Source organism: Rhipicephalus sanguineus, chromosome 6 (assembly GCF_013339695.2).
Source record: "Rhipicephalus sanguineus isolate Rsan-2018 chromosome 6, BIME_Rsan_1.4, whole genome shotgun sequence".
Lineage (NCBI taxonomy): Eukaryota > Metazoa > Arthropoda > Arachnida > Ixodida > Ixodidae > Rhipicephalus > Rhipicephalus sanguineus.
Window position 1 is genome coordinate 130,859,464 of NC_051181.1, and position 24,523 is coordinate 130,883,986.

The following is a 24,523-nucleotide window of genomic DNA, read 5'->3' on the forward strand; positions in this document are numbered from 1 at the left end:
TGCGGTGATCTAGTGGTTATGGTGTTTGACTGCTGACCCGACAGTTCACGGGACCAAATCCCGGCCGCGGCGGCCACATCTCGATGGAGGCGAAGTGCTAGAGGCCCGTGTGCTTGGATTTAGGCGCACGTTGAAGAGCTCCAGGTGATCGAAATTTCCGGAGCCCCCCACTGCGGCGTCTCTCATATTCAAATCGTGGTTTTGGGACTTAAAACACAGTAATTACTATTATGATGGGCGATTTATTATGATGAAACTACGTGCCTATTTTCTGTTTATTTTTGAGGTGTTCCGCACGCGTATAATACGTACGTTTGAAACGTTCCTCTTAACAACAAGGTGCTACGTACCCCAGGAAAAAAAATATTTAAGTCATGAGGCTTTATGTACCGAAACCACGCACGATATTATCACGAGGCACACCTTAGTGGCTGACTGTCTCTTAATGTTGACCATCTGGGACTCCTTTATGCTCACCTAAATCTAAGTAAAAGAGCGTTTTTGTATTTCGCTCCTGTGGATACGTCGTTCTCGTGACAGGGATCAAACGCGCGACTTCAAGCCTAGCAGTGCAATTTTAGAGCCATTGTACGTTGCTTCGTCGGATTGAACTGCTGAAATGCTATTTACACAGGATGAGTTGGTTGACGTTGGGAGTAGCTCAACACTGCTCCGATGAACTTGTTTTCCTGCGTGTGGATCCTATGCTACGCGTTAATTTTGCTCCATCTGCAAGAAGAGTGTAAATAAATAATGACTTTTGAATGTTCGCACGTATGCATCGCTGAATCCGTCACGCCTATGCGTGAAACCAATGTGGTTCAGTGCACTCGTGCTGGATGCCACTAAAGTTTTGATTTATTGGTTTGTTATGTGTGGTTTATTATGACCTTTTGGTCATAATAATGGATTAGTGTGGTTTATTATGACCTTTTGTGTAGTGTCCTCCGTAAGGAAACACATTTATTCAAGTGAATTCGCAGCCACGTTTGTCAATTCGCAAGCAAGCATTTGCAAGTCAGTAATTTGTCTGAAAGTAGCAGCAAAATGCCTTTCAGTGAGAGCGTGAGAGGGAATCTCAGTCCATAAAGGTCTGTAGAAGATTAGTTCTGTAATATGCTCATGATACTTTTTTTTGCTCTCTGCAGTCTCTACACTGTCGGAAACATACAAGGTAGAGCTGTTTAGCAATGTCTTACAAAACTAGCTCCTACTGCTGTGGATTTATGGCAATGTTCTTTGATAAAGCAAAATATTCGTACATAAGATGCTCTTTGCACTTTTTTAGGAGTACAATTTTAGTTTCACTGTCCGGATATCATCGGTAACTTTCATCGTGAATTGACTAGTACATGCGGACGAAGTTTGGCCTACGACTGCTGCAAATCGTGGAGCTAAAATTTTCGGTGCCTTGTTCTAAAGCTACCGCTTTTCGAAGACGAAAACAAGCTGCAGAGTCACATCATCTTGTGCCCGTTGATTAATGAGGGTAAATAAACATCGCAGCTGCTATTCCAGGCTTTATCTGAGAGCAGAGATGGCGCATTCAGTTTACATTTTCGAACGGCTGCAGTAACATAGACGACACGACTCAGAGATGTCAAATATTGTCCCTTAAACATGCGTTCATTTCCGGTGTTTCTCTTTACAGGCGGTTCGACTGCCGCAACTTCTCATCGTTGCAGCACTGCTATCGACTGGATTCTCAGAGACCGTCACACAGGTAAGTCTACGTCGCTGCATTGGTTGCTGAATCCTCCTTCCGTGCGAGCGCTGCTTCGTGAGGTAAACAATCGGGAGAATTTCAATCTGTTCTTGTAGGTAAAATTTTCACTCACTGCTTTGATCGGGACATCACAATGTAGCGTAACGCTCAAAACGTAAATAGAGACGGAGAAAGAGTGAGTTGAAGAGAAAGAGTGAGAAGTAAAAGAAAGGCAAGGAGTTAAACAAGAGCAGTGTTCCCGGGTGGACGAATGGGAGTTAGCCAGTACAGAGAGAGACAGAGACTAAAGGACAAACAAATGTTAAAACAAACGGGGGCAGGCGTTGCCATTATAGCCGTTCGCAGAAGCCGGTTGATCGTAAAAAGCGCGGTAAATCGCGCACGTCCTTGTGATGGGACGACGGGGTCACGTAGACGTTGTAGAATTCTTTCTTCCTACAAAGGTCGGATGTCCAATTGGCTGTGTATGTTGAAGGTTGACTGTGTCTAGAGGCACATGACACTGTGTTCGCTGGAGAAGACCATGACATTTTGCTTCCTCGTCAGCGCGGTGTTCAAAGGCTAGGGTGTTGGCTACGTACATATATGCACACTGGAGATGCGAGCCAGAATCTTTTAGAGTAGCCAGTCGATTAGCACAACATTCATGTTTATTGTACGTGTAGCATACACAAAACACGAATAAAGCGTTGACAGATGAATGACCTTTTTCTTTTCATTTCGGTGTGTTTGGTGTGTACTCTGCTGAAAGCTACGCGTATTGGCGATTGCAGCTTGTACAGATGAGCCCCTTATGATTTCAGTACTAAAATAGGCTGATTATTTCTCCATAATGTCGCGTCGTCGGCCGTTGATCTTTCGTAATCATAACCAACCTGCGTTGGAAAAGGCCACGCTTGTACGTCGTAATTCTGCCTTCCTACAGGGTACCAAAGTTTGTCCCTTGCCTATCCGTGTATTCACATAAAGAAGCCCACGCATGTTAATCCAATAATCAGCTATTCGTGCATGGGCTTAATTCGTTAAAAAAGAAGAGAAACTAGGAACGCGGCGCTTGAACAACTAAGGATGAGAATGTGATTATGCGATGCTGACGGATAAGATATACACAACCAAGAATATTTTGTAGATATACCACAACTGGACATCTCGCTCTGGGATGGTAGGCGTAATAAATTTTAATGTACACATCTCATATTATCTTAAAGGAGGCATCCAAGACAACGCGTTAAGAAGCCCTCAGAGGCTCAGGGATATCAAGATGAAAATTTTAGGTCCTTACAGGCTACGTTGCATTAGCTACCACTGCCGCCGCATCATGACAGCTTCCTTAAATTTCACCACCTTTAAAGAAGCCGCTAGCGGCTCGGTTGTCGAAACCTTTCTTTTCTTCTTAAGGCGGCGCGTATGTACTCGTGACCTACACGCAATCATTCCTCTGCTGCCACTGAGGACGCACCGGAACGAGCGTGAATCACGCGAGGAGCTCAATTAAGGGGTGTTAGCGGAGGAGATGCGTGCACGCATCTGAGCGGCAATTCCCCGCTGTTTACCTCCGTACTTCCATCACGGCGTTTGATGTACGAACACCGCCGTGCGGCCACTCACCCGTTCACTGAGTGGCATGCTCCACAGGCGCTCATCACTGCCACGAGTTTCTTCTTCTTCTTCTTTGTTACTACTTTTCACCTCTACCATCGTAATCAGCGAAATCTGCGTATGCGCGTGGCTATAGGCGTCTGATCGTGCTGGCACGTCATTTAGTTTCCTGTGAGTGAGTCACTGCCCCCTAGTAGGACGTGCAGTAATGCTTCTCCCACCTGCAGCTCGCCCCAAGACGCTCCGTGAAAGGCGCCGCTGGTGGATTACCTGTCTAAATTACTGAGACGTAGCCAGACTAACGACAGTACACGCGTTTCGCGGCTGTAATAGTCCTTCGGAATGTGAGACCAGAATAGCGATTGTCACGCAAGAAGGGAGGCATAGTTTTGCTGACTAGTTGACTCGTGATTAAAAGCACGAGATCGCTTATGAGGTGAACTAAGCTAGAGACATCAGCGCAGCACAGCTCAACGTAAGTACCGCGGGCCACATCCGGATCATTGCCAGCGCTTGTCTGATTTCAGATGTTTTATTTTTTGAAATTTCAAAAGCGTGCCCTTAGGCACAGTACTACGTGGTGACAGAAATGCACCCACAAATTCGCTTCGTGTGTTAAGTCTAACAGTGTGTGGTGGAACGGTCCGTGAATCCAGGGATCAAGGTGGGTGATCGAGGCCAGGCCTGAGGCCCTCTGCACGGAGGTGGCGAATACGGCTTAAATGCAGGCTTGTACATATCCACAGCAAGTGTGTCGTAGTCACAACGCGGATTGGAGCGTCACAAAATGGGCGCGATGCACCATATGGGCCGCACTAATGTTCAGTAGCGTGCTGGTGCTGAAATCAGTCGCACGTGACCTTATAAACGGTGAGAAAAGTTAGAGTGGCGACAGACACGATAGATACAAGCAGCGAAACGTTGGCGACAAAGTACTATAAAAAATGCGGCGTTGTTGGATCTTTATTACATACGCATGCTCGAACGTATTTGGCGAGCTATCTGATGCTGGTACCACTGGCTCATTCTCTGAGCGAGAACGACCTTCTTCCTTCAAGTGCTCAACCTTATATTTCAGCAACAAGTGCGATGACTCCGAACAAACTAATCTCAAATGCGAAAGCGCTTCCAGCGCTTCTCACTAAAGTGCTGCCCACGTGCAGGTCATGGTCGTTGGTTACGGCCTTCGATAGTTTCGATTTGTGCAGCCCTGCATTAAAGTGAAAACAAGAACCTGCGGATGAAAACAAAAGGTACAACGTAAATGTTGCTCATATCTTAGAGGCATCTCCGCCTTACTGACAATGGGCAGTGTGTAAATCATAGGAGCCATTACGTATTCATAACGCTGGGGTGAGTTGTGAAGTGGCAGAAACAACCTTGATACGGCCTTAGCATGCTACGAGAAATACCGCGAACAGCTTGCCCTGTCCCATGAGGATGCCGCCCGAATCGCTTGAAGAAGGATGACGTAGAACTTAATTGCTTGTTTGTCTATATACTCCAAGAGAGAAAACCGTACGTATATTGCACAGGAACGCCTTAAAATGCATTAGTGCATGTCTGAAGTGAATGCCGACACAGTCAATGAAGATACGCGTTGCATAAATTACACGCGTGTGAGTTACTAACCCATAAAGCACGCCAGTTGAGATGGTGCTGGCATAATCAAGCACGTTTAGGATGGCGTTCCGGAACCTAGCAAAGTATTGCGACATTAGCCTACATGTCTACAGTGTACACACTTAATTGGCGTTCGCTTCATTGTCCATTGAGCCTGCAGATTACAATCTATCGGATGCTCTGTGGTAGCATCTGCTGCTGAGAACTAAGCCACAGTGTTCGTATGGCGAAGTGCGTTTGGATTCAAGTAAAAACTACCAAGACTCGCTACCACTAAGAGGAGTGGCCCCCTACTTTTTATTGCCGAAGCTTAGCGCATCGCGATTGTCCATTGATGTACGGCTAATGGAATGAGCCATGCATGGTTATTGCTCCCGGCCCAGCCTGCTGGCTAGCTAGCATCGCGAAAGCCTTCGCGCTCCAGTCCTTCGATTACAGAACTGGGATGCCGCCTTCTCTCATAGCGTCAGCCGCTTCTAACCGCAGTGCGCGCGCTCGCGCACACACTTTCACTGTGCATTCTGCTTCGGAACAATCGTCTTCCCACGGGAAGTGAACGCTTTGCCCGCAATGGGGCGCTCGCATCGCTCGCAAAAAAAAAAGAAAAAAACCCGTCTTCCAAGGCAACGTCGTGAGCTCCCCGGCTCTGTGCACCACGGCACTGCGGCAGGTCAATGTCGCCGCTTCGCCACACCATCGAGTATCGACTGGGGGAGGAAAGGGAATGGAAGGGCGGGCTCCGTAAAGCTTGCCGCGTTGCGCGTCCCAGTTATTAGAGGCTGCCATCATTTCAGCATCGGCAAGAGGTTTTCTTATATACGTCCACGCACGGCGCGCATACTCATCGGAGAGGACGGGTCGAACGAACCCGCACTCATCTAACCTATTCGTGCCGTGCCCCCCAGCGATCGGGTCAACATCTGTGGAAGCGTTTAGAGGCACTTGTTCTGGGGAGGGGTAAAGAAAATCAATCGAGCGAGCTGTTTTCCCTTCCGGTTCACTGACAGAGCAAGGCGGTTCATTGTGATGCTGCGGGACGCAATGGACTTCAAGCGCCCCGTCCACGGTGGTGACGAAAGCGAAATTTGACGCCGGATGACGGCGGAGCGAATCGTGACGTATAGGCCGGACGGGTACGAGAAATATGGCGTCCGAGATGGGCTGCGAGCGCTTTTTCACACGCCCCGATGTGCGGCACTCGTACGTGTGTCTGTGCACGCCTCTCCTGCAGCTTTTGCGTAAGAGGTTGTCCCGTGCGGTTCAAATTACCATTTGACATCTTTCTTAAATTGCGGTTCGGCGTCCGTGGCATACTCACTAAGCGTTGCCTCTGGATAAGTGGCTCTTATAGAAGCATTTGGCTACCGAGGTCACCTTAGTGCTGAACGCTCTGTATATCAGCGCTGAAGAAGTTTCAGGTGAGAGGAACGTAGCGAGTTGGTGGCTCCAGTAGTCCTCTGTTCTCAATTCGCCCCTTAATAATCAAAACGACAGAGTCCCGAATCACAGCATGCGGCGTCTTCTTAGCGCGTCTACAGTAGCTCCATTGTGTTGGCAATGGTTCATTTGCTATAGGCTCATGACTAACAAAGAGGGAGAAAAACATCAGCGCTTCGCGCCCAATGGCGTGAGAGGCTTGCTGATTTAGGTTAAAGAGAGATTTAGGCTATACTACTGAGCTTTCGGACTGAGGCATCGGCTCGCCGGCGTGTGAAGATTTGCGACACGCTTTCCCCAGCAGATCCATTACCCCTAAGTGCTTTAATGAAGTTTCATTCGACTACCACTGCCTAGGCTGCTTTCATGTCTTCGTAGGTTCCGAGTGGCAGCCCGTGTACTGTCTTTGCCGTTACAAAAGAAGTCGTTTCGAGCATATAACTCCAGCATAACCTCTATTAAATTGTCATTTATCTGTAGATACGCAGGCAAACTCGCGACCTCACCTTCCAGATATGTTTTTTTTTTTGCTCGAGATGTTCGACGCACGTTGCACGACGCAGCCATGGACCGTACTCCCTATTGGCTTCCAGTGCAGGTTCACTTAGGCCTGACGCAGAGCATTGAGCAGGGCACCTCACGGGAGCGACGCGCTCAGAGCTAAGCGATAAAAAGGAACATCTTCGAGCCGGAAGATTTGCCATTTCATTTGTAACACCGACCTCCGCTTGCGTAGCGCATTCACCGCAAAAAATGAAGGTGGTCTGACTGGGTCGCTTAGATCTGTCAAGTGTTCAGGAAGGTGTGGCTAAAGGCAGCTTTTACCCCGCCTTCTTAACACACAGTGTAAAGTTCCGTCCGCTGTTAAAGGTAACGCTCTAATGAGCACCTTTCATAACTGGCTGGCCCCCTAACTACAAGTGGATGTGGAAATATTGTTCGTGCACTGCACTAGTCTGTCGAAAGGAGTCAGCAACCGTCAACCACCAGTCGTCTTACGCAAATTACACTGCTATGCTTTTGTAAGAAAGCGAAATACAGGACATGCCCTGCAGGCAAGTGCTCCTTTTAACAGTGGACCCATCTGTACACTCAACATTTGCGAAACACAAAACCAAAGCCGTATATTCCGCAGTGTTTCCGGCAGAGGATACGACCACAGAAGTCAGTGGAGCCGTAGGTGCACATCTCTCAGTCTGGCGAAGCTGTGTTCCTGGTAACTTCATTTTCTTCTACACAAAGGCAGCACATACATACAACACGCCAAGCTCAGTGTCACAGCGCTTCCGCCTCGGGGCGTCGCGTGCGACCTCACTGAGAAGGCCAGCTTTATTTACGGTAGCTGTTTTCGCGTGCCTCCGACCCGTCGCTGCCTTCCTCTTCAAAGAACATCGCAGGAGGTGCCGCCAAGCCCTTGCTCCCGGTTCCACGTAGGAAGGACGAGCACCCGGCGATGGCCTAGCCACGGAGCGGCCCGGTTCCCGTGCATCCATCCCGCTTCCGCGCAAACCTCAATATACATATAGTATACAACGCGAGCGTTAGGGCTAATTCACGGCGGCCGTTCCCGTTCCACGTTCGGCGCGTATAGTCGCGGCGTGAGAGCCACTTTTCTTGAGCTCTCACGTTTTCCTTCCTCTTTTCGTCTTCTTCTTCGCTTCTTGTACTCGCGTTCGGCTTGCCTGCGCGGCTCGGTCGAGGTCGCCAAACGGCGTCGTCGCCTGGGTCAAAGGAGACGCCGGCGCAAAAAAAAAAAAAAAAAAAAGAAAAAAAGGAAAAACACTTTCTTCTTCTTCGTGCTCTGCGCGCAACTTCCCACGTCTTTCTCCTGGTACGCATGCGCGTGTTTGTACGTACGTACACATCGTCGTTTGCTCCCAACACTTCTTTTTTTTTTTCTTATGTTCCACGCCGCTTTCTGACTCGACATCTCGTTCAGCGCCGAACACACGGATTGATCGACGTTCGCTCGCTAGTCGCGCGGTGACATTCAATTAATGCAGCGCGCGAATGGCGCGAACACCTTGGAGTGCTCTGGGTGACGGGGGGACCCTGAGACCTGTACACACAGGCAAACGTCCCACGTCGGTGATTAATGAGGCGGACGCGTCGCACTGTCTTGGGGAGCGCAGTGATGGCAGAATAAAACGAACACGTGCTCCGCTCTGTACCGAGGAGACCTAAAAACGGTGCCGCTCCGCCGCGCGCGTTTTCCGTAGTTTCTAGCGCGGGTGGTCTGGAAAGCCAGGCCTGCTATCTTCCTCTCATTACCCTGCCGTGACCTCGGCCTTCTAATTAACTCTCTCTGGCCAGAATACCATCGTTCTTTATATGCGTCTCGATGGCGAAGAATGGATAGGGGACGTTGGATTCGGTTCGTCACGATACAGCGCGACATTTTCGGGGAACTGATTCGACTTGGTTAAAGACAGGCTCGTTTGCTGCTATTGCTTCTTAGCTATCAGGCATGCGTTTCCAGATACGTATATAAACGCCGCGGGCGTGCGAAACCGGGAATATGCACCGCAATTAGCGCGAAAATTAATCGCGGCACGCAATCTCATTCACGCGTGGCGGCATGCGGTGTATACATAGTTGCCTCGTTACCCTGCGTCCGCCCCGCGAATAGCAGTGTGGTTGAAGGCGAGAACCACTTATACTCACGTTTATTTGCGGTCGGCAGTATGCTAAAAGGAGGCACCGAGAATGTGCGTAGAACTGACAGCGCTGTGGCGAATTGTGGACGTAGTTTGGGTTTTGTTTTTGGAACGTCGTGTAAACATGTTCCTGCCCTGGTGTGAGCTTTAGGCTTAGAGCGAGAAGAGAGAGAGAGAGAGAGAGATGTCATGCGAGCATTTCCTCAGCTTTATATATATGCGTCCTCAAGGTAAAAACTTCGTAGGTGGGCGACATATCCTTGGCCGCAAGGCGCGCGCTTTGCTGCTGCCGCTCGCAGTTGGAAAAAAGAAATGAGTAAAAGTGGCCGAATGTAATATTTAGGACGTCTCCACGTCCACTGAGAGTTTACTCGCATTTCTAGTTAGGCGACGAAGACGAAAGCAGGAAGGTATCTTTAGATTGTTGTATTCCGATTGTATACGTTTTCTGCGGTAATTAGGTGAAACTTGTTTTTCAGTCAACTAAGTTTCCACTTGTGGTGTCCAGCCACTTTTGTAACTTTAACATACTCTTTGTTTTAGGAACCTCAGGCTGAAACCAACACTGATAGTATTTGTATCTAGTCTCTTTCTTCTCTTTCTTACATTTCTTTCTCCCCTCACCCCTTCCCCAGTGCAGGGTAGCAAACGGCATATTTAGCTTCCGGTCAACATCCCTGCCTTTCCTCATTACATTTCCCTCTCTCTTATCTAGTCCACGCTGCACGTTTGCTCACGTGTATGGTTCTTGTGAAAGCTACAAAATCGTGATGCCAGAGGCAACTAAGCTTTATAGAAAACACGCTGTCTTGTTCATAAACGATATCTACGCTAAGATAAGTAATGTGAAATGCTTTTCCTGCAGGCTATTGCTTGAGACCGATTGGTGTAATCTGCGATGTTTAGCGCCGATGTGCGCGGCAAATGTAGGTAACAGGAGCGGAAACTGCGTTGAATGCGTCAATTCGTAATACAAGCGCATGATTTGTTTGCTATGAGTAGTGTGATCTAAAGTTTATTCATTGATATTGTTGTTTCGTTTGTGCTTTTTGCAAGATAACCTTGCTTTCTTCGCCTTGAATGCGGTTCTAGCGGAAAAAAGCGCTTGGAAGACGAGATGCACCAGTGGTGACTCACGATTGAATTGTACTATAGATGTTCATGTTCCTGATCTGATGTGAATTGTGCTGCTGTACACCTTAATCCGTATCACTTTGGGACTTGCTTCGCACTACCATATAAAGCTTGCCTTTGATTCGGTTCTCACATGAGCCATTTTTCTCGTGTCTTCTCGCGCGAGCGCCGGTTCCATTTGAATTTCCGTCAAGTTCCTTTTGGTAATAATCACCCAGAATTCGTTGAACATGTAAATTATTCATTACGCTATTCATGTGCGCAGGATAAAAGGCTATATGCACTTGTTATTGTTGTTTGCCATCTTGATAATCGATACGATTTAAGGTCGATACCACGTCAGTAGGGTGATAAGAGAACCAGTCGGGAAATGGCTTCGGACGATTGCAACCAATACAATTTTCTTTCTCTATCCGCTACCCTTCACTCCACGCCGAAATGTAATTAAGACCGCACCCTCGCCCCACCCCCTTTCACCGCCCCCCCCCCCCCAAAAAAAAGACATCCTGTGTCGGCGTTTGAGGGTCTCCGGTGGTTCAACGCAAAGTACACACCTTTAACGAGGAAACTTGTTGTCGAATACCACTTAGTTTTTTAGAATGAAACTGACCGCGTTGTTCCCTTGTAGTATAGCTTAATATGTGAGCGTTCACGAGTGTGAGGTGCATCGATCCTCGTAATGATCTGGACCTTTATAGATGAGACAATTCTAAAGGAATTTCGGCACACGTTGTCACAAAAAGTTCGAACAATTTCAAAAAGTAGCATAGCATGAGGAAGTTTCTTTCTTTCTTTCTTTCTTTCTTTCTTTCTTTCTTTCTTTCTTTCTTTCTTTCTTTCTTTCTTTCTTTCTTTCTTTCTTTCTTTCTTTCTTTCTTTCTTTCTTTCTTTCTTTCTTTCTTTCTTTCTTTCTTTCTTTCTTTCTTTCTTTCTCTTTCTTTCTTTCTTTCTTTCTTTCTTTCTTTCTTTCTTTCTAACGACACCTTTATTCTTTGAGATACTAGTTTTTGTATTAATAATTCGTTTACATTGGGCCAGGAAACAATCAGCAACCGCACTGAGCTTTTCATTCCACCGTTCCCTCCCAAACTCCATTCATGAAGGAAATCTGTATGTGTATTTTTGATACCGTGAATCACTATGCATAAGGACAGGTCTTCGAAAAAAAAATTCCCTTCACCGTGCGAATAACGAGACCCTGACGCGTGACTTCCTGTACCTCTTGCGCAGCCCACCCATGAAGACATCCGCGAGGGCATCAACTCTCCCATGCCGTACGGCTTCAAGTACGAGGCGTACGGCGACGACGGCGGAGGTCACACGCGCCAGGAGTCGGCCGACGGCAGCGGACGCGTCGTCGGCTCGTACACCATCTTCAGCCCCGAGGGCTTTCTCAGGCGCGTCTTCTACGAGGCCGACGAGAACGGCTTCCGCGCCCGCGTGGAGACCAACGAGCCGGGAACCAAGACGTCAAACCCGGCCGACGTCACCATCGTGTCCACGGCCTCCGGAGGAGGACCTGCCGGAGGCGGCGGAGGCGGAGGCGGTGGAGCCGGTGGTGGAACACGAGACACACCCCTGCCCGGTGGGTCCACGACGCGGCCCGTCAAGACCACGTCACCGGATGCCGGGGGCACGACCGTGAGTGTTCTTCGGACTCTCGTATGCATCTTTACGTTGTGGCTGCCAGTCTACGTATATGTGTGCGGCGCGAAGGATGTACGACGTATGGTAAACGGACGCACTCTTCTGAAAGAACCATTCGTAATGCTTTTTAGGAGTGGCACGAATGGCGATGAATCCTCTTGCGCGCGGGAATCGGGGTAAATCCTGGATTCTGGGAAACGAGTTCAGGGCTGAGTGTCTGTCGTGCCGTATAGCATTCGTACGTCATGTCTTAGCCCGTCCCTTTCGTCCTTTTTCTTCGAGACGTCTTCATTTGAAGCCGAAGAGAAGGTTTAGTTCGTCTTTTTCTGAGGCCGACGTGACAGCGTCAGTGAGATCAGCCATCGGAGAAGAGAGCGAGATTTATCGCTGCTGCCAGGCCTCTTGCGTGTGGCGAAACTGAGATGCATCCCAAATGTGAAAGTTAACTAGCCAAGCCGAACGGCTGTCGTGATGTAAGCACGTGTGTTCTGTAGTGGTTGAACGGCCGCTGTCAAAGTTTTAGCAGGGTCGACCTTTTTCTTCTCTCGTAAGTTAAGCTTGACGTTTCTTCTCATTTGAGGTATTCGTGTGGGCGCACCAGACATTTTTTTTTCTTTCGGAATTACTTTTAAGGTGTCTGGCAGACAGCAGTCCTCGGAATTACGACATAGCGTCTGCCGATAGAGTCGGTTTAAATGCAAATAAAAAACAAAAGGGCAGCGGATGAGAAAAGCTACGTGTTGGTCTATAGAAAAGAGTAACTGAGAAAGATATTAGAAGTTACAGAAAATACCAATATGCTCTACACATAAAAAGAAAAATTGTTACGCAGTGGAAGCAGATGAAGGTTGACGCTCTGAAAACGAAAGTTTGCAATTTTTTTAAAATAAATGCTTAGGTGACATGCACACATCTTTCGTAATACTGCACGTATTGGCACGATTTGTAGGCTGCAAAGGTCACGTTTAGCGCCCGCTCACAAAGCGCTTGTCAATTATGAACTACAAACTACATAATATTATGCAAGTTCGGATGCAAGTTTATAGTATAGCTTATTGCGAAACAACTCGAAGCAAGTTTTCTCTTGCTCATATGCGATCCATGTCGAAAAGCCCACTGAACCTGATCATCAATTATAATGCCATTTTTGGTCATCTCAACTCACTAAAAATAAAAAGTAGTTTCATTGATGAAAGATACGAAGCATATTCTTCGTATAACTTGCAATAGTATATACAGTGAAATCTCGGTGATACGATCGCAGCTCATACGAATTTCGGGGTGATACGAATTTTTCGTTGGTCCCGGTCAAGGCCCATTGGCCTGCATTGTAATGGAGTACGGCTGTTACGAACCGATTTTCACCCAGCGTCGTTTGATACGAACGTACGCTACCGCCCAGGTACGAAGAGGTGCCGTCCGTGCTGTCGCGGAAGACGCGCCAAGCACGTGCGAGCGCGGGATCGCAAGCGTGGGCATGCGCGCCGCACCGCCAAATCGTCAGAATCACAGTGCAAGAAAAACCCTTTTCTTACGGTCAGAACAAAACCTTCAGGGACGCGTCACGGCCTCCGAAATTGTGTGCGCGAATCTTTGAGGCTCTTATGTGCCTCCGTGTGCCTTCGCGTTTAGATTACAGAGGACATTAGCGCCATGCTTCTTTTTTCTAACGCGTCGACGCGGGCTGCTGTCGCTGTACTGTGTTTACACGTGCCTGCCTCGTGCATCAGACATCCTATGAAAGGTGGACGAGGACCGAAAGAAGGCGAGGACGGTATTGGCGAAGGAGTCGGGCCTCACAACCTCAACACGCGCGACCGTTCTGGTCGCACTTGTGCGGGCGCGGCCGTAAATTTCCCAAGAAACATCCCCAACAGCTCCGCAGTAACAAAATCATAAGACAGGACCGCGGTTTTGTAATTTTGTGGCCTTGATCCATCGCGTCAAAGCGCTTTTTTGTTACTTTCGCTGCAGTACTCCGTTGTCATGCAAAAAAGCATACCAAAATTTGGAACGGGCCACTGCTGCCGCGGGTCACAACGCACCTGGTTCTTTAATTAAATACGCGTGTACGGGCCGTATATTTACGAATGCTGGTATGATTGCCGACATGTAAAAACTTAACTGATAATCATTCAGGGCTTTCCCTGACGTTGCTGCGGCCATGAAAAACAATAAATGAAAATGTACGCCAGCTTTCTTTTGTCGCATGATAATTTCCCGTGCTTTCTGGTGATACGAATTTCGAATGATACGAATATTTTTGGTGGTCCCGTGAGATTCGCTGTAGGTTTCACTGTAGTCTCAGCTTTGCTCGCTGTCCTTTCCGATTGTTTTCTGAAAGTTAACGAAGCGTTTTCTATGCTTCAAAATTTTGTATTCTCGACAATTCGCCACATATACGAAAAAAAAAAGAAATCTCCGTCGAACACCGCACCTTCTTATTTCGAACATACACGTGTTCAGGTTTATCCTGGCTGAACAAGAAGTCGCAATGGTATGCTGATGCAATACTGTTGTAACGGTAGCTTTTAGAGCATAGTTTATTCACACTGCTTTGTTGAGTTCTTGGAGAGCTGCTATTATCGGTCATAGGTAGGAGCGGTTGCATTGTGCAGCAAGGCGTTAACTGAAATGTCTTGAAGTAATAATCACTCCCACCAAGCTTACAGAAAACCGCGAGGCAGTGGAGTACACGAGCACACACAAAATTATACGCAGGACCTTACGCGAGCTAGCAGCTCAGTGCTCTTATGTGTGCGCATGAAAAGTCGGTTGTAGGCGTCTTGAAATAGCAGATCCGGTCAGAAAGATATTTATATGCATATTTGTCGTCATAAGTGCGTCAAGTATGCACTAATGAATTTTTGTGTTTAATGGCCGAATTGCAGTTATTATTTCTCGCTAACTATTGTATAATTGTCACCTATAACTGTATGTTCCAATGCGTTTATTGCTTACGAGTGTCGAGTGGACTGCCATGTAAGTGGGAGTCGGGACCCTCGTGAAGTCGCTGATGCGGATTTTAGTACCGCCCCTCCTCTTCTGAAGAAATGTAAAAATAATTAATTAATAATTAATTAATACGACAAGAATAGTCACATTCTACAACGGCAAGTAGCAGCTAGAGTGACAGACATTTATTAACGTGTTTGAAACCTTCTATGTTCGCTGGATGAACGCTACCATGCGCACGAGCGTATTAGTTGGCCTCACCTTCCTTCTTCCTTTCCCAGCTCATTTCCTCCCCTTCCCCTCACCCCGTGTAGGGTAGCAAACCTGGTTCAATCCGGTTAACCTCCCTGATTTTCCTTTGCCTTTCTCTCTCTTTTAACGCACTCTTTCTTTCGCAGAATGAAGTGACGGAAACGACAACCGGCCTGCCTCCCGGATACGTGCTTCCCGAACGGTACCGGCCGAACGCATCCAGGCGGCCCGCTGGCGCCGAACTACTGACGTCGCGGATCCTGACCCTCGACCAGCCGGTCGATGGAGACCAGCTCTACCCGGGCCGTCCGGGCTTCGACACGGACACGAACGCCCTGAATCCTCCGCCACCGGGCATTCACACGGGAGCTCCGCCTGCTGGAATCGTGCCCGTCGGTCCAGTCCAGGTTACTCGTGTTCCTGGACGTCCCGGAGCAACTCCGGGCCCCAGGCCTCGACCTCAGATCAACTACGGTCCATCTAGAGACTCTTTCGGGCAATTCGACGGTGGCTGTCGCGCAAGGTGGTGGACCGTCTGGCCCTTCGTTCGAAGGACCATTCAGGGTACCAGCTGGTTCGACCGGTGGCATATTTTCGCCGTCTCAAGTAACACCCAAAGGAGGCTTTAGCGTGCCCCAAGCCTTTGGCCCATCTGCAACACGTGGTGGTGGCGCCTCAGGATCGAAGTCGCCTTTTCCCAATGTAGGCGCCTCTCAAGGTGCGGGACCAGGTTCTTTCGGACCTCGGAGGCCTGGACTCAACTACCCGGGCGCGTTCCGCGGAGGCGCTGGCATAGGACAGAATGTACCGTCCGGACCAGGTTACCAAAGCGGCGCTGGTCAGCAATACCAGCCGCCAGAGCTCGGGGCTCCACTTTTCACCCGCGTGACGCAAGGTTCTCAGAAGTACCCAGGACGTGGGGACTATGGCTCTCAGCCGGGTTTCACGGGACCGGTTCAAACAGGGGCACCAGGTGCGCCCGGTGTCTTTGTGGGACCGGCTGGCGGAGCAAGACCATCTTTTGGCGGTAGAGCGCCCTTCGGAGGGCCCCGTTTCGGTCCTGGTGGCAGCTTTTCTGGTGGTCCCGTAAACAAGTTTGATACCCAAGGACCTGGTGATAAACGATTCGGTGGCCCAGGACAACCATCGTTTGCAGGTGAGAAAATGGCGACGCCGATGAGCACGCCCGCGTAATGCTTGCAGTGGAAGATATTAGGTGCTACTAGACGCAGGTGGCTCGCTTTTTGTTTTTTATTAAATACATATAAGGGGAGGTTGGTGCCAAAGCATGGCTCAGGCTACTCCTCTTGCATAATAGTTGCCGTCGCAAGGTAGAGAACAAGCACAAAACTATATAAAGACGCTTAGAAGAACACTCACGCACTTAGTCACGAGTACTTCAATACAGAAAAATGTCCACTCAACACAAAAGTATGCAAAACAAAAACATTCACACAAATTAAGTGTTCACACATAAGAAAGTTCGCTACAATGTTGTCACAGCTGATCATAAATTACTTGCAAATTTTCGCTTAAGTGGCGCACTCTAGCTGCAGCAGTTAAGAATTCTGCATAAACCCAGAATTACAACTATTACGGGGGTTTATTGAGGTATTAAGCGACAGCGACGATCGTAGCAGCAGCAGGCAGCGCGTAGCCAGAGAGCGAACTGCCGGTACGAACCAGCCGATGGCAATGGGCTCTTGCTCTTATTCCTTCATCATGCGTTCAAAGATGCCGTCCATGCCGTCCATCATGCGTTCAAAGATGGCGGGAGCGTTGCAGTGACCGAACGGCATTGCAGTGAATTCGTACAATCCGTCTGGTGTTACAAACGCGGTTTTCGAACCAGGGCGACTGGCGATGCCCAGGGACTGCTGGAAGGCTGGATGACAATGCGTTTGACGACAAACATGTAGCCAAGAATACCGGTTGCTCCTTTGGTGTTTACTAAGTCTTCAACGTGAATGCAAATTCGCATTAGTCCTATATGCGCTGCTATTTGACTATGTGACGACTTAATCTGCATTCCATATTTCCCATGACGGCGGCTGAAAAGCTTAAACGTTTCTTGATTGGAACTAATGCAACGCAAACAGAACATTTCGCCGCCCTCTGATACGGCACTCGTGGGATATAGCTGCGCGGGGCAAACAGCAGGCGTTTCTGTGTACAAGGGTTCGTATGGAAGGCAGAGTCAGGCGGATTTCCTTGACGTCATTACTTGGAGAACTCGATATGAAACATTGTCGTTCACACGGGGTTCGTGCCGGATGTGCTTTGATAGAGTAGGCGCGGCGGAAAGACAACGAGGATGATGATAAGAGACGCAATAACGGTTTCATTCTTTGGCTGGCTCTTTCTGTGTGTAAAGCAAATGCCACGCGTTTCTCTTTATAGGAATGCATCCAGTCACAACCTCGTGCGCGCTGTTCACTCTTTTTTAAAGCTTCGTTCATGTTTCTTTGGTCTTGTATGCATCATGCGTATGCGTGACGTTCACGGCTACTTGGTACGCAATAGAGCCCTCGCCATTTGTTCAATGCCTTATTTATTGAGATACATCCCACAAAAGATAATTGTAACACCTTTAGTAGACACATTTAGGAGCCTTCATTAATTAATGTTAGTGCGGATTGCATTACAATGAGTCATACCGTCATCCTGATTGCCAACAATCAGGTGGTCTGGTGATTATAATAATAATAATAATAATAATAATAATAATAATAATAATAATAATAATAATAATAATAATAATAATAATAATAATAATAATAATAATAATAAATTATTTCCATCAAAGATGGAGGAGACTGCCGGTAAAAGTCGCGTGAGACACAAGCAACTTGATAGATGGTGCTTGACTGCTGACTCGAAGGCCACGGGATCGAATCCCAGCCACGGTAGTCGCATTTCGATAGACGCGAAATGCTAGACGCCCGTGTGTTTAGATTTAGGCGCACGTTAAAGAACCCCAGGTGGTCGAAATTTTCGGAGTCCTCCCCTACGGCATCACTGATAATTATATCATTGTTTTGGGACATAAAACCCCGACAACTATTTTATTACCTACAAAAATTTTCGTAAGACATTACCTAATACTGTTAATTTTTTCTTATTGATGTGTGTTACCCTATTAAGACATTGAAGTCGTAAGCTATGCTTATGAACGAAATAAACATAGCAACTCTGAATGAAAGACAGCTCGAAAGTTTCCATGGATCAAGTGGTCATTCAGCTGCTTTGTAGTACGAGATAATCAAGAGAGATAGAAAAACTTTCTGAAATCTCAATCTAACGCACATCCACTCTCAATCTAACTCAAATCCCATCGAAGTATGAAGGTACGACTGTCTTCATGAAGGGTGTTCGGTAATTGGTGACTACATATGACGGAAGCTTGCTCTGCAAGCTTGCATCAAGCATGCAAACGTTACCTAATGTTTGTTGAAATAAATATTTTCTAACTAATGAACCATTTTTCATATTTTGAAAATATCATTCATGCTTCGTTCACGACTCAGGCGGTCAAGCGGGTGAACAAGGATTCCCGTTTGGACCAGGAGGTGCGGTTGGAGCCGATGTCGATGGTGGAAGCAGCGCTGTAAGCTTAATCTTATTCTCATTGGTGTATACTACAGGTGCATTCTGAGTACTTATGTACGCTAATTAAACAGACGGCGCTATTAGACGGCAGCAAATGTGATGCCGTGTAGCAATGCATGCGACCTACACACAAACATTGTACGCGAAGGTTTCTTCGAATCACTGAAATAAGCGCTTACCCTTAAATATTTCAAACACAATAATAAAGTAAACAAAAATTGAGGTACAGTACAGGCCCCAACACCTTGTCTACAAACAAGCCGTAAGACTTCGACAATTATTTCGCAACAGAGGGTAGTACAGTCAAAGCCGACTGTATCGAATTCGGGTAAATCGAATTATCCTTTATATCGAACTATTTTCAAGCACGATAATGCTTTAACGTCCATGCATAGGAAGATCTACTGCTACATCGAACAAAAGTAACCTGAACACTTCATACATCGGGCAGAGCAAAACGCCTCAAGAAGTTGGCTTTTCCTCATAAAGAGTTGGCTCTTTATCGCAGAGGGAGGCTTTCCCGCATGCATTTGGGAGACGGAGCGGTGTGATTAGGAAGGCGCCGCAGTAAGCGAGTATAAACCAACGCTTGCTATCACGTGCTTTCTCCCGTGATTTCTCCTCGTCGCGCCCGAGAGCCCGTAGCTCGCGGTCGCCGTTCGCTTCCAGAAAATAAAAAACAAAATCAAAAGACGATTGGAGATTATTTTTGCGCGCTGATTTTTGCCGCCGGTGCATGTATTTAGACACTAAAAAGCAGTCTCTTACAAGATGCGCTCTTTACACCAATACCATATTTTATCGGGTACGACTTGCCCTCTGCATATAACCCGCATATTCAACTACAAAACTGCGGGAAAATGAGAAAAAAAAACGAAAACAAAAAAATATTCCCGCGTACTGCTCTGAAGCCGCCTTCCTTGCATCCTCGTAAAGCGATGCCGCGAAGCCAACTTGCTGCACCAAAATTACGGTAAATTTTTAAAAAGTTTTACATCGAATTACACGGTATATTGAACTAATTACCATTTTTTGCGAGTTCAATTCACTGTATTTTTACTGTATTCCACGCATTGTTTCACTGTATTCCATACCCAACCTATAACTCCAGAACTCAACTATATATGCGCGATATCGGTCTCCTTTCAAAACAACAAAACACACGGTTGTGAACGAGTACTTCAGGTAATATTCAAATCAGATGAGGGTTCTTGCTTTTGAAAAATGCAAGAAAAGGCAACAGGCTGTCACAAAGTACATTATATGACCCCTTGTGCGCAGCCTGCGGCATAATATAAGGAAATAAAAACACCTTTATTTCTTCTGTTTTCAAATCAGGACTCGAGCAATGAGGATGGCTTCGCACCCAACGATCCCCGGAGACCGTTCCTCTTCAGAAACGAAGACGAACGACCAGCCACCCCCGCAGGTCCCGCTAGTCGTGGCGGAGCCGGCCAGGGAGATGGCGCGTATGCCATCCAGGCGGATAACGGGAAAATTCAGTCAGTCGACTTCCGTCCGGGCGCCAGGCCCTTCCAACGTGCCGGCCCAGGCAACCGTTTCGCGGCGAACCGGGGCAACGTACCGAGGGGGCCATTCCGACGACCAGGTTTTGGAGCTACTCATCGCGAAGACCCATTCAGGCCCTACAAGCCTCCGCCTCTTGAGGTATGGTTTAGGGTTGGTCGCGTGATCTCGCGACAGAAACACTATCGAACGGACAAAACAGCTGTGTTTGGTGCTATACCGGGTGATGAAACTTAAGCTTTATGGTTTTCTTAAAATTTAGCAATGGGAAGTACGTGAAAGCCACCTTTGCAAATAAGTTATGTATCCAGAAAGACACAAAGTGATACGATAATTGTCACTGTCAGCCACCCAATTAACTGAGATCGAATAATGAACTTTCGGAGCACTTTAGGGGCCCGGGCTGTCGTATGCTGTCGTCGCTCGGCGTAACGCAGGCAAAACCACGTAATAAAGATAGAAGAAAAGAGGAAGCAAGCGAGAAATAGAAAGAGAGAGAGAAAGAAAGAGAAAAAAATAGGAAGAAAGATGGAAATATATAGAAATAAAGAGAGAAATAAAGAAAGAAAAAACTGCAAAAGGGAAAAAGAAAGAAAGAGAAAACAGAAGAGAAACAAAGAAGGCCGCCTAACTCCGCACTTCCTTCAGGCTTCGCACCCCTAGTGGGAAGCGGCCTTAATCGTTTTAGTGAGCGCAGTTAGCGGGTATATTTGTATATTGAAAAGTTAAGGCAGTAGTATTTCTACACAGTTCCACTTGGCGGAATTCTAGAATGTCCGTGCTCCGAGATGTCTCGCTGCAATGTTTAATTGCGCTTAGGATGTTTGCGCAGTGCAAGACAGTGAGGACTGGCGTAAAGCTCCTCCCTTATGTGCCGCGGCAGTTGTATACGGCGTTTATCTGACAACGGGTTGAAGTCGTAGGTAAAGGTGATAACAATTACCCGTTTAATACTGGCTTATCTGCAAGGTATAATCTTCACTTAAGTCTCATTGATTATGTTTAAGAAAACCAAAAATCTTAATTTTGATCACCCGGTATACAACAAGGCTGTGCCAACTGCCAAGTCTTTGAACTGTCACGCAAGAAATCTGTGCAACCACCAACAATGTAGTCAAAAAGAAGTCGACGGCAGAGTTTTGACACGGCGCACATACGAGAAGTCAGATGGACATTTCTGCCTTACAGATATAAAATGAACAGGTGCTTTGCTTTGCCAGTAATACTTCTATCAAATGAAGAATTGTGCTCGTGTGGACTGTGCTTTTGTGAAGCTTACTTGAGTGCGTTTCATTTAATTGAACATGACGTTCCTAGCACGGGGGTCAAGGATTTGAACGTTCCAAGCATCAAGGATTTGACGTTCCCTAGCAGGGGTTCAACGAGTTGAATTGGAATACATTTTTCCTAAGCTATCAAAGTGTCTTCGCTGTATATGTAAATGACAGATCGCTGTTACTATGATGATAACCGAACTGGGGTGACGCTACAAATTCCCAGAAAAACGGGAGGCTACAGAATGAGTGATGAAGTGTACTGTCGTTCAGGAAGTTTTCAGATACAGGATGTCTTCAAACCTACGCTTCTGTGAGTACGAAACTCGCAGTCGACCACAAGCTTTGAATGCGCAGGAGCCGCTTTCTACAAATACATTTATTTTACTTACAGAGCGGCCACCAGGATCCCATCTTCGTTCCGCAGAGTCTTTCTGGACCAGGCAGCTCCGGCCCTTCATTCGACGGCAGGGAACCCCAGCGCATCGACGGTTTCAAGTCTCGACAGCAAACTCCCGGCTTCGGCGGGCCAAGGTCTCCCGACGGTTTCGCCGGGAACTACCCTTACCGCAATACACTTTCTTCCGGCGGTCCGCAGCCTCCGACCGGAACGCGAGACCAGTTCTCCGGAAGGCCTCAGCAACCTTTCTCTCCGTTTGCGAATGCAAGGCCCGTACCAGGCGTGCCCACGGCGAACTTTCCAAATCCCCAAAACCATTTTGCTAATCGGTTCTTTGACCGAACTCCTGCCGGAACCTTGGGTACACCGGTTGGACGTCCTGCCGGTCTTAGCCCTCCGTCTTTAGTTAGCATGGAAGTCATCCGATACGGCCCGCAGGGTCCACAAGTTCACCATTTCAACGGAAGTGGTTTACCCGGGTCTTTGGCACCCCCTGAAAACCTACAGGTCGGTGGACCGTTGAAACCGACGGGATTTCCCGGCAGCCCATTCCTTGCTAACAGGCTTCTGCCTCGGCCTCCATTACCAGTCAGAGACAGCGCAAATCGTGTCCTGTACAGCGAGGCACCCCAGCAGGCGACTCTTCCGAGACGGCTGGGCGAATCGAAGGGCAACGAAGATGACTTTGGCGGTGCTTTCGAAGGTTTGATCAGAGACGAGCGTCCGGACCTGTTGGAGTTGAAGCCGAAACCGAAGCCGTCTGGTTCCGCGCAATCGCAGCCAGGTGGCAACGTTGACTTCCTGGAAGACCTCTTGCCATTTTACGAGAAGGATTTAGACGTTGGAAAGAAGGCGAATGAAGCCGCGAACGGAGGCGACAGAAAACCGGTGATTCACGAACCCATAGTGCCAGAGCATCGTGATTTGCTTTGCGATGACGACGACGGTCTTGTGAAAAGACCGGAATGTATAAAGACGCCTAAACAAGAAGGTGATAGTTCGGGTGAGGGAGCGAAACCTGATGGCAAAGGTGTTGAAGCTCCAGTCGACCCCGACGAGGAATTTTTAAACTACAGAAATCCATTTTCCGGAGTTCTCCCATCTCCTGACCTCGGTGCTCCAGAAAAGGTTGACAGGGACAGCAAGCAATTTCAGCGTCCGTTCCTTGATAAGGACAAGAAAATTGTTCCTGTGCTAATTGATCAAAATAGACCTGCGGTCGTACTAGACGGAGCTGTTGCAGTGAACAGAAACGGACTCGGTCCTAGCACTGGGGAATCCGATGTTCCAGGTAGGGCCCCTCCTGAACTCGGTGCCGGGAGCCCTGTTGAAGGCAGACGAGCATTCGGTAACAACGGAGTCTTTCGAACTAACTTCGGACCGTTTTCCGGTTCCTCCAATGGCCGGTTCGGTCCTCGCGGTGGCGTCCCAGGACAAGTATTCGGTCCGGCTTCCGGCCCGCGAGCTCAAGACGGAAACTTCTTAAGGTTCCCGAACGCTCCAAGTCGCGGAATAAACGATCTAAGAAATACTCAAGACCCTTTCAATAGAAACTCGCAACCTTTTGGACAACAACCTTTCTTGCCACGACCACCTCAGCAAACGCTACGCTTCGGACAAAGACTGAGCGGCGCGAGAAATCCAAATTCCCTCATTCCTTCTCAGCGACCACCGAGGGTACAGCAACAGCCGGAAAACCGAATTGTCTTCCCTCCACCACCACTCCACCGAAAGGCCGTACTTTCTCCTCCAGACGTTCCAGACAGCTTCGGGAACTCGTTTAATGGCAGGGCACCCTTTAATTTCCCTCAAGGTCAAGGTGCGTCTAGGACAGGACAGCCGACAGTCGGGTTTTCCCAACCTGGTGCCGGAGGACAGGGAAATGTTGGAGCCGTACAACCACGATTCGGTTTTGTAGACTCGAGACAGCTTCGACCAAGGCCTGGTGCCGGTGCCGTCTCGGGAAGAGAAGACGCGGGCCCTGACGTGGATGTCCCGCGTAAACTTGTGGACGACAGCAGCCCTCCGCCAGCCTCGTTCACTTTTTCGGATGCTAAGAAATCACCCTTAGTACCTCGTCGCCCACCCCTTAGCGACGGAAGACAAAAGGTGTTCAAGACCCCATCCGACGATGTAGGAAAGAGCGGCCAAGGGCAAGTTACACCAGAAACGCCGGCGAGTGCGCCGAGACAGGACCCTGCCGGCCTCTTGCGAAAGCCACTTCTGGACGGTAACGCACGCATCACCGAAGACCTGGACAGGAGGGCTCCCAATGCCGTTCCAGGTCCTTTTAACTTCGTAGACACGCGGGCACCGCTGGACATAGCTCGTCAACGGTTCACGCAGGGTAGGCCGCAAGCTTTCGATTCGGCGCGTCAGCCTGGTAGCCGACCTGCGCGCGTGGACGGACTGGCTCTGCAAGGGGTTCCCGTTGACGGCAGCTTGGATGGTGACCGGCAAGGCGGCTTCGGTGGTGCTCCTGACGACGTAACGAGGCAGCTGTTGCCGACGAGCAGGCGGGTCGGTGGCATTGTTGGAGAAGTGGTAGGCCCGGCAGTCATAATCCCTCAAACGGGTCCTGTGCGTCAGCCAATTCAGGTGAGAAATTTTTTTCTGGAGCCATAGCTGTATAACGCGAATACTCAGTTTTGTCGTTGCATAAACCTTTGCACTCATGATGCAG

The 24,523-nt window shown here is 48.2% G+C and overlaps 3 protein-coding genes across 3 annotated transcripts in view; all 3 read left to right on the plus strand.

Annotated features, from left to right (window-relative positions):
* LOC119397552 (Down syndrome cell adhesion molecule homolog) overlaps positions 1-24,523 on the plus strand; it is a 409,196-nt gene that overhangs the window by 88,960 nt on the left and 295,713 nt on the right. The window lies entirely within an intron of this gene.
* The window catches only part of LOC119397547 (uncharacterized), a 68,398-nt gene that overhangs the window by 32,052 nt on the left and 11,823 nt on the right, over positions 1-24,523 (plus strand). Inside the window, 7 exon segments of the mRNA XM_049417093.1 lie at positions 1,652-1,723; positions 11,407-11,817; positions 15,177-15,542; positions 15,544-16,186; positions 18,558-18,637; positions 19,978-20,307; positions 21,835-24,438. Of these exon segments, the coding sequence (XP_049273050.1) occupies positions 1,652-1,723; positions 11,407-11,817; positions 15,177-15,542; positions 15,544-16,186; positions 18,558-18,637; positions 19,978-20,307; positions 21,835-24,438 (4,506 nt within the window).
* The window catches only part of LOC119396424 (cuticle protein 10.9), a 197,244-nt gene that overhangs the window by 29,841 nt on the left and 142,880 nt on the right, over positions 1-24,523 (plus strand). The window lies entirely within an intron of this gene.